This window comes from Mus caroli, chromosome 7 (genome assembly GCF_900094665.2).
Source record: "Mus caroli chromosome 7, CAROLI_EIJ_v1.1, whole genome shotgun sequence".
NCBI classification, from domain to species: domain Eukaryota; kingdom Metazoa; phylum Chordata; class Mammalia; order Rodentia; family Muridae; genus Mus; species Mus caroli.
The window spans coordinates 135,028,158-135,039,054 of NC_034576.1; the positions used below are offsets into that span (position 1 = coordinate 135,028,158).

Sequence of the window (10,897 nt, forward strand, 5' to 3'; positions counted from 1 at the left end):
TCTCCTCTCCTCTCCTCTCCTCTGCCTCTCTGCCTCTCTGCCTCTCTGCCTCTCTGCCTCTCTGCCTCTGCCTGAGAATGCTAGAATTAAAAGCGGGCAGCACCACCACCACCACCTGACATGATTTTTTTTTTCATTAAAAATAAGAGGGAAGCAGGGCAGTGGTGGTACATGCCTTTCCAGCACTTGGGAGGCAGAACTCCGAGTTCCAGCCAGGGCTACACAGGGAAACCCTGTCTCAAAAACAAAACAAAACACAACACAAAACTCATCAGAGTATTTCAGTAGTAGAATCTTTGCCTCCTATGTATGAGGCTTGAATCTGGAATAAATAAAACAAATAAATAAACAAGTAGCATAAAACATTTACATTGTATGAATAGGACTACCAAGGAAAACTGCACAATTCCTTTCAAATATGGAAAAATCAAAACACCAAAGACCCTTAAAAAGACTGGCAAAATGTGGCACATGAACCCACAGATACTGCGGCAGCACACACACAGGCCCTCAAAAGGTTCAAGCCACGCAGTCTCAGCACTGAGAGGCTGAAGTAGGCACAGGCTCTACACAACAAGCTGTTTGTAGTTGATACCCACTGGCAAAGAAAAACTCAGTTCTCACTAATAGACTGTCAATGGACTTCTGGACAAAACCCATGCCCAGGAGTAGTAGGCCAACGCAAAACATAGTCACAGTATTTTGGTAGTTTTTGTTGTTGGTTTTGTTTTGTTTTGTTTTGTCTTGGTTTTATATAACCTCAAACTCAGAAATCTGCCTGCTCTACCTCTGGAGTGCTGTGATCAAAAGCCTGTGCCACCAACACCTGGCAACTTTTTGTCTCCTTATGCTCTGTTTAGGCACTTTTGCGTTTTTATTTCTATTTCCATTTTTGTAGAGATTTTGCTGTTGGTTTTGTTGTTGAATTTTTTTGGTGTTTTCCCCCCTTCTGGGTTTTATTTTGGTTGTTTGGTTGTTTGTTTGTTTGTTTGTTTGTTTGGGTTTTTTGTTTTTGTTTTGGTTTGGTTTGTTTTTTTTTGGTTTTTCAAGACAGGGTTTCTCTGTGTAGCCCTGGCTGTCCTGGAACTCACTTTGTAGGCCAGACTGGCCTCGAACTCAGAAATCCACCTGCCTCTGCCTCCCGAGTGCTGGGATTAAAGGCGTGCACTGCCACGCCCGGCTTTTTGGTTTTGTTTTTAAAGAAAAAAGAAGATAAAGTTGGGTGGATAAGGCAATGGAGAGAACCTAGGAGAAGTTAGGGGAGGGGAAGAAGTGTGATCAAAATACATGGTATGAAATTTTTTTTCAATTATAAAAGAAACAGATTAGTGAGGTGAATTTCATTCTAAACCAGCTTAGATCGACTGTGGCAGCCAATCTAAGCAGCTAAAACGGAGGCCTTCAGTAGGCTCTGCAGCAGAGCACTCCGCTGCTGTCTTGCATCTAAGTCCAAGCACCATTTTCTAAGTAAATCAATCCTTAAAACTCATTAATGCTATGTAATTGTTTCTCTAACACCTCCTATTATAATATTTTCATTATTTTAATTTTCTATTTAGTTCTAAAACTGAATATAATATAGAGTTTACTTAACAGTTCTCAGACACATTCACATTTTAAAGCACAGTATTCCAGGGTAAAGCCTGTTCCTCATTACCAAAAACAGACCAATGTGTTTCTGTCTACTGGTTCCAGGGGTAAGGAGAGAACACCTGCATTTAAGAACCAAGAAAGGAACTTTCTCTATACAGAACTCTTGAGCATTTATTAAAACTGTCGAGCTTTGGAAAGAAGGAAGGATTATTGCTAGAACCGAACAGTTCTAAGAGAAACAAATGTAGCATGTAAGATAATAAATTGAACAACAAAGTAAAAGACAGTAAATCTCACACAATTCTAGTTTTCTAAAAGTAACAGTAATGAAGCCAAAAGCTCGTATTTTCAGGAATAAACACTTCAGGGTTTCCATTATAAAACCTACCAAGGCCACTGCATGTACACAAGAGGACACAGGATATATTCTCTTTCCTAGTCCTTTAATACTAAAAGGAAAACAAAATCTAAGATAGGTGCATTCAATATGGTGCAACATGGTTACAGAAAACAGTGTGCAGGAAACTCTTGAGGTAGCTAATCTCTCATCAGCTTGTGACAGGGGTCAAAATGTAGCCAAATATTTAGTCTAGAATCATTTACTTAATACTTCATCCCAAAAATTCTTTCCATTCCTCTATAAAATAATTAGTACTAACCCTGAAGAAAGACTCTAAGGAAAAGGCAGACGAATACCAAAAAAATTTCAAAATACTTTCCCAGGAATGCCTGTGTACTACATGAATAAACTAGAAGGTAAAATACTTCTTAAAGTGTCCAAGGAAGAATCTGAGAAAACTTCAAATGCTCTCTGTATAGATATAGATTTTTAGTGCTCACAAGACTCCCCATTAGTGGTAGAGTCTTAATTACCTTTGGCTAATGAGACAGAAAAAGTCCTGCCTGACATAAAAAAACAAAGGGGACTTCCTTAAGAACCAGTATGTAAAACTGCTATACATTCCCCATTTCATTTCTGTGCAATATTATAAATAATTGCTCTATATATACTGGAAACAAAAAGACAAATCCTAAATACTTAAATGACCCCTAAAGCAAATCATATAAACTACATATAAAACTAAAACATTGGTCATGTACTTCCATTTGTATGATTATAGATTCACAAATAAGTTGGTGCACTGAAGTCAAAAGCATAGTCCACGTGCTCTGAGTCTCTGGACAGCAGATCATAAAGCTTAAATAAAAGATTGCATTGCTTAAATAAAGAGCTTGATCTTTACAAGCTCGTAAATTTTAGTACTTAACTGCCAGGATTTCTGGGAAAAATGTTAAAAAGGTCTCTGGATCCCAACCAATTTACTTTTCTGTGCTCTATATACACAGTTCAAAGTTATTACCAAGGTCATTAACACAGAAGAAAAGCAGGCAATTCCCACACCAAAAATGTAGAATACTGTACCCACCGGGGAGCCAAGCACGAGTATAAAAGCTAAGGAAGCGCACATTCCAAACGGTTACCTTCGCTGAATGCGTCTAGCAACTCTGCCTTGGTCCAATTACACGAGGTTATTAGGAAAAAGCCCTTTACTTCCAACACCCTGGAGAGAGACATCACATATTGCTTCCTCTTCTCAACTGCATTGTCAGGATTAAGACTTATGGCATCGTAAGTCCCTTTGTCAACACAAACATGAAATCCAGATAGCTTTGTAGAGGGACTCAAAAAGTCTTCTACCTATATTAAAAATGAATGTCCATATGAGAACAATTAACACAATTTTTATATAACTTAAAGTGACAGCATATAAAAGTTTAGAGATAAAAGGGCCCATTATGATGGCACTTTACATATAATAAACATATTTTGAACTTTATAGTTAACTTTTATGTGCTTTATTTCCTAGATCATTAAAGCCAAAATTAGAAGAGAGGTTGATAGTGTTTCCTGGACATTTCAAATATCTACAAATTTGGAAACAAATCAAAGCCAGTAATACTGGCTCCAAAGCCCAGTTTATAAAAAGTTGTTTCTTATGAAAATATTCAACATATTTATCAAAATGACAAAATTTATTTGGAACCCAAGTCATTGGAAATAAGACTTATGGCTTATACTACCACTTGAGGGCCTAAAGTAAACAAGGAATTATCAAAAGTTCCTTTGTTTTGATTTAGCAGCTCACAAAGCTACTAATGGATAGAACAAAAAACCATGAAGCTTAAGAAATCCAGGGACTATTTAAACTATGATTACTTAACTCAGTAAATGTCTTGCACTTTAGCTTTTAAAATTCATCAGTATCCTGTTTTTAATAACCTAATACAACTACAATATTTGAAATTGAGATGTGCTTCCATTTTATAATACACAAATTTACCAATGAATTTAATTCTAAAATACTTTTAAAATCAAACAATTAGCCGACCATCATTCATATCATTTTAATAAGGTAAGTAACTATCTAAAACAATTCCCCTAAAATGGATACTGTATATTGGTATTGAGCTGCTTCTCTGGGTGACAGGGTCTAACACATGTAGCCCAGGCTCTCCTAGATCTACTAAAGTTGCAGGTGTGTACCAACACACTACACTCGACAAGTACTGCTATTAGAAGATGAAATTTCCCACTCTCCATACCCAAGGTATAGAATTCATGACATCTGAATCAAAACACAGACTACATGAAGAGCTTCCTCAGTGGGAACATCCTCACCCTAAGCCCCTGCACAACATTCTTGTATTCCAAAGGTACTTCATGACACTTGTACTTATTAAATACAGGATACAGCAGCAAGTGAGAGAGTAAGGAAATCTGTTAGAATAGAATAACCTTGTGCTTTATACAGGGAGAGACAAACAACAAATAAACTGCTATTGTTTAAGAGAATCGTCCAGAATACACACATTGGAAACCTAAGTACAGTCACATGCTATCAGGATTAGGAAGAGATCCCTGGAAGGTGATTGAGTCATGAAGTCTCTCTCTTCATGAACAGATTAATGGGCTAATGAGGGACTGGCTTTGTTATAAAGGAAAACTTTCTCTGGCTTACTTGCTTTGCTATGGCACAGAAAGAAGGCCCCTTATCACATCATTTAAGAATCCTAGACTTTTCAGCCACTAGAACTGTGGACTTAATAAACTTCTATGCTTTACAAATTACCTAGTCTATGTTGTTCAGTCATAGTAACAAAAAGGTAACAAAAACAAACTCATAAAGGAAGTATTTCAAGCAGCAGCAGAGATGGCTCAATAGGGTTCTGCTCTTATGAAAGGATCATATCAGGTTGCTCATAACTGCCTACAGTGGAAGCTCCTGGAAGTTTAATGCTTCTGCCTTCACATGCACACATTCACATGCACACACTCACATGCACCCACATGCACACTCACACACACACACACTCACATGCGCCAACATGCACACACATGTACAAACTCACATCACCCATATGCATACTCACACCTACCCACATGCACACACTCACACACACCCACATGCACACACATGTACCAACATGCACACTCACACACAGCCACATGCACACATTCACATGCACACTCTCACATGCACCAACATGTACACTCACATGCACCCATATGCACATTCACATGCACACACTCACATGCACCAACATGCACACACATGTACAAACTCACATGCACCCATATGCATACTCACAACCACCCACATGCACACACTCACACACACCCATATGCACATATTCACATGCACTCTCACATGCACCAACATGCACACTCACATGCACCCATATGCACACATTCACATGCACACACTCACATGCACCAACATGCACACACATGTACAAACTCACATGCACCCATATGAATACTCACAACCACCCACATGCACACACTCACACACACCCACATGCATACACTCACATGCACCAACATGCACACACTCACACACACCCATATGCACACATTCACATGCACACTCTCACATGCACCAACATGCACACACATGTACAAACTTACATGCACCCATATGCATACTCACACCCACCCACATGCACACACTCACATGTACAAACTTACATGCACCCATATGCATACTCACACCCACCCACATGCACACACTCACATGCACCCACATGCACACTCATACACACTCACATGTACACACTCCCATGTACACACTCACACAGAGACTTTTTTTTTCAAACTTTCAGACTCAGTGAGTAAGAGCTTTTGTCACCAAGCTAGGCAATCTGAGTGAATTTCTAAGACTGACATGATAGTTAGAATTAACTCCCTCAAGTGTCCTCTGACCTGCACAAGCTTGCAGGGGTGCATCCACACACCACACAAAATAAACAGATGTATGTAGTAAGATAGCAATACTATTTCTGATAGGGCCAGCAGGATGGCTCAGCAGGGAAACCTGGAAGTTAAGTGTTAGCCCTGGGGTCCATATGATGAAAGGAGAGAAGCAACTGCAGCAAGCTGATCTCAGATCTCAATTCACGAACACACTTATGTCCACACAAGTATACACACAAAAATAAAGCAATTTAAATTTTAAAAAATAAATTACAACCATTTAATAATGATATACCATGAAACAGCTCTTTAAAAGTGTTTCAGCGGGCATGGTGGCACACGCCTTTAATCCCAGCACTTGGGAGGCAGAGGCAGGCGGATTTCTGAGTTCGAGGCCAGGGTGGTCTACACAGTGAGTTCCAGGACATCCAGGGCTACACAGAGAAACCCTGTCTCGAAAAAACAACAACAACAAAAAAGGTGTTTCAGATACAGTGCTATTAAGAAAGCAAAAATGGGGTCTGGATGCTGCTGCTCTTCACTGGCTGCTCTTCAGTGGCTTCAGGTTGGGTTCTCAACACCATCACCTACTATCACCTGTAACTCAAGATATAGGGACTATGCAGCCATCTTCTGGCCTTCTCAGGCAAAGCACTAATACACATCAAAATAAATAAATCTTAAATAAAATAAAAATAGGGCCTGAGCTCAGGAAATAAAGGCACTTGCCACCAAACCCAACAAACTGAGTTCAATCCTGAAGCCCACATGCTAAAAGGAGACCCTCTACTGTGCACATGTATCCAACACACACACACAAATAAAGGAGACCGTCTACTGTGCACATGTATTCAACACACACACATACACACACAAATAAAGGAGACCCTCTACTGTGCACATGTATCCAACACACACACACACACACACACACACACAAATAAAGGAGACCCTCTACTGTGCACATGTATCCAACACATACACTCTAAAGGAGACCCTTCACTGTACACACACACACACACACACACACACACACACACACATACACTAAAGGAAACCCTTCACTGTGTACTGTGGCACACGTATCCACCTCACACATACAATAAATACGTGAGTGTAATTTTAAAGAGGAAAAAACAGCATGGTGGTACATGCCTGTAATTATAGCACTTGGGAAAGCAGAGGCACAGGAAGACCAGAAGTTCAGCTACATAGCATGCGGGAAGCTAGCCTGAACTATAGAAGATCCTGTCTCAATAGAATAAAACAGAACAAAGAATCATGAGCCAGCCAAGATGGTGTATACCTATAGTGTGTCTTTAGAAAGTGAAGGCAGTGGGATCCTTAGGTCAGTTGAGGCTACAAAGGGAAGCACCCTAATCTTGTGGGGAAAAAAGAAAACACTAGTAAGATTGTGAATGACTAGGAAGATAAATCATATATATATATATATATATATATATATATATATATATATATATATATATAAATCAGCACACTCCTTTAATCCCAGCACTTGAAAGGCAGAGGCAGGCAGATCTCTGAGTTTCAGGCCAACCTAAATTACAGAGTAAGGTTCAGGACTGCTAGGGCTACACAGAGCAATGCTGTCTCAAAAAATACAAACAACAACAAAAGCAGCCTGAAGGGGCTGGAGAGATGGTTCACTAGTTAAAACTGGCTGCCCTTCCAGAGGACCCAGGTTTGATTCCCAGCTCACAACCATCTGTAACTCTAGTCCCACAAAATAGAACACCCTCTTCTGGCCTCCTCAGGGGCCAGGCATACAGATGATACATAGACATACCTGCAGGCAAGAAATTTGGGGGAAAAGAAAAAGAAAAAAAGAAAGAAAGGGAGAGAGCGGAAGGGAAGGGAGAGAGGGGGTAGGGAGGGAGAGGGAAAGGGGTGTGGGGAGAAAAGAAGCCTTGAAAGGCCTCTCTAAGGAGGTGCTATTTCAACAGAGATATGAATAATGGGAACAAACTTGGCCTGCTGAGAAACCTAAGGAAAGAAAGGCAGAGATAGCAAGGATAAAACCTTAGACAAGCTTAACACATCTCAAAAACAATACAGCCAGCGACTGAAATACTGAATAAACGGAAAGGGTTAAAAAATGAGTGTTAGTGTACCAGGCAGTGGTATACACCTTTAATTCAAGCACTAGAGGGAGGCAGGGGCAAGCAGATCTCTGAGTTCAAGACCAGCCTAGTCTACAAAGCAAGTTCTAAGATAGTCAGGGCAACATAGAGAAACCCTGTTCAAGAAAAGAAAGAAAGGAGCGCAGGCAGGCTAAATATGGAGTACAGTGGCAGACTGTCTGCCTACCACATGCAAGAGAATATATTTGACTCTAGCACAAGGACAGACTTCTGAAAGCTAGCTGTAGCATCTAGGTTCCATGCTGAATACAAAGGGAACCCAATGGAGGTCTGTGAACAAAACAGTAATGTAAGCTAATTTTCATTTTAGATCAAAAATACTACTTTGTGGTAGGTACATGGATCTGAGGTCTGTAAGCTTGAGAGTGGTAAGGCAAAATGATTGAAAGAAAAGAGAAGAACTGTGGTCGACTCCTTGTGTTTTAAGTGTCCTAACTTCCTTTTGTTGCTATGAGAAAACACTCAGAGCAAAAGTAACTCTGGAGAGGAAAGGGCTCATTTTATCTAACATTTCCAGGTTATAGTCCAGGAATCTAGGCAGGAACTCAAAGGAGGAACCTAAAGCTAGCTCACTTTCTGACTTACTCACAGGCTTATACTTAAGTAGTAGCTTCCTTATAGAGCCCAGGAATACTAGGGATGATACGTCTCACAGTAGACTGAGCCTTCCTGTATCAATTAGTAATCAAGACAATGCCCAAAGATATGCCCACAGGCCAATCTGATCTAGACAATTCTTCAGTAAGGCTTTTATAAAATTGGCAAAGCTTTAGGCTATACAAAATTGACAAAGCTAACTAGGATGAAGAATTAAATAACAATATTCGGCAGAACATTCTATACATTTATAAGTTGACTTTTTAAAATAGAAGTCATTTTGAGAAATAAACATAACCAAATCCCTCCATCCTCACAGTTTAAGTGTCTGTAGCCTTCCTTCTGGTGGAACCTCAGGCAGAAAACAGTACCACAGGGACAGCTAGCATTTATAACTTTTTAACCTGATTAATCCAGAGCCAGCTACTGTATGATCTTGCAAACATACATGGAAGATATTGTATGAACACACACATATATACATACACAAAGAAGAATACTTTCCAACAAAGCATAGTCTTACATGCCTATCATCCAGCTAGACAGGCAGAAGAAGGCAAGTTTGAGGCTGGTCTGGAATACACAGTAGGACTCTGTCACACAAAAATGAAAGAAAAAAATTCTGTAGACTAGATTAAAATTTTAATATTTACTTTTAGATGTTTCAGTTTGTATTATTTACGATTGATCCTTAATTTATAAATGCAAAAAAGTAAGCAAATTAACATACTTTGTAACATTTAAACACTATAGCTTATTTTAAAATATTAATATAATTAATAGTTACCTTCAAGTTAATGTTAGATAGCCCTTCTTTCTCTAAAATACTTGCAGAAAGCTTAATTGCAGAAGGAGAATAATCAATCCCAGTTATATTAGAGAAGCCATGTTTCACCTAGAGACAGAGAAATAATTTCATAATTTAGTTTAAAACTGTATTTTTTACTTATGGACTATCATATTCTTTGAATACTAGAGTAATTTTAACTTTGCTGTAGATCAAATGTCATAGAATATCCAGTTATTCACATGTTTAAAGTTTTTATTATATTCTATACAGAAAGCAAAAGCTTAAATCCACAACAAATTTTTTGCTTTTGTAATATCTGATTTCTTTTCAAAAGAAAATTTATTTTCTCAAAGATAATATGTAAGCCTTTGGGCTGAAAATATAATATTAACTTCTGATGTTGTTATGCTCAAATTCACACAGGAATTTATCTCACATTTTACTTAACTCAATTAAGTTATATGAATAAATTAAATGCATATGTAGTGAGTTGGTTTTAACTTATTTTGCTTCAGCAAATTATACATTATTTACTTCTCTACCAGCCACATAATTTACAAACAATATAACCGTATAGCACTTTTTCACTTTTTCACCTATTTCACATATTCTAGTAGATCTTTGTGAAAGACCTGTGATAGAGGCGTGGCAGGACCCAGTTTCCACAGAGAACGAGGCAAGGATGACTAGGTTTGAGGGTTTACTATCTGCTGGACAGGAACCTCCTCAGATGTGTGGTGGCTATGGCGAAGGCATAGCGGCTTCTGTTCTTTACCCACACCCAATTATGCTGTTTATTATGATAAAATAATTTCGAGGGGCTAGAGAGATGACTCAGTGATTAAGAGCACTGACTACTCTTCCAGAGGTCCTGAGTTCAAATCCCAGCAACCAAATGGTGGCTCACAACCATCTGTAATGAGATCTGATGCCCTCTTCTGGTGTGTCTGAAGACAGCTACAGTGTACTCATATACATAAAATAAATTAATAAATATTTTTAAAGGAAAGTGTTTAAAAATAATAATTTCAAAAGAAATAGAAACAACAAAAGTAGAAAAATATGGTATGGACTGAAATTCTTCCGGTGGACATCATTATTTACTTCCTTCAAAAGCTAACATAGTAAGGGGCTGGAGAGATAGTGCAACAGTTAGGAGCACTGGTTGCTTTTCTAGAGTTCCTGGGTTCAATTCACAGCAACCATGTGGTGGCTCACAACCATCTATAATGGGATCCGATGCTATCTTCTGATATGTCTGAAGACAGCTACAGTGTTCTCATATACATTAAATAAACAAATAAATAAACCTTTAACCGAAAAAAAAAAAAAAAAAAGGTTAACATAGTGCCAGGCATGTGGTACACGTCTTTAATCACAGAACTGGAAGGCAGAGGCAAAAAGATCTCTGTGAGTTTGAGGCCAGTCTGATGCTCCAGACCACCCAAAGCTACAGAGTGAGACCTTGTGTCAAAAAAAAAAAAAAAAAAAAAAAAAAAA

General features: G+C 38.7%; 1 protein-coding gene across 5 annotated transcripts in view; it reads right to left on the reverse strand.

The window, feature by feature from the left end:
• Nucleotides 1-10,897, reverse strand: part of Eef1akmt2 (EEF1A lysine methyltransferase 2) — a 75,204-nt gene that overhangs the window by 50,136 nt on the left and 14,171 nt on the right. For 4 of the 5 annotated variants that reach the window (XR_003837244.1, XM_021168067.1, XM_021168066.2 and 1 more), the window contains 2 exons: nt 9,395-9,502; nt 3,076-3,292 (listed from right to left, as the gene is read on the reverse strand). The exons of the other annotated variant lie outside the window; for it this stretch is intronic. Coding sequence is in view for 3 of the 4 variants with exons in the window: in XM_021168067.1 (XP_021023726.1) it covers nt 3,076-3,292; nt 9,395-9,502 (325 nt within the window). In the remaining variant the exon portion in view is untranslated. The remainder of the gene's footprint in view (nt 1-3,075; nt 3,293-9,394; nt 9,503-10,897) is intronic. 5 annotated transcript variants of the gene reach the window in all.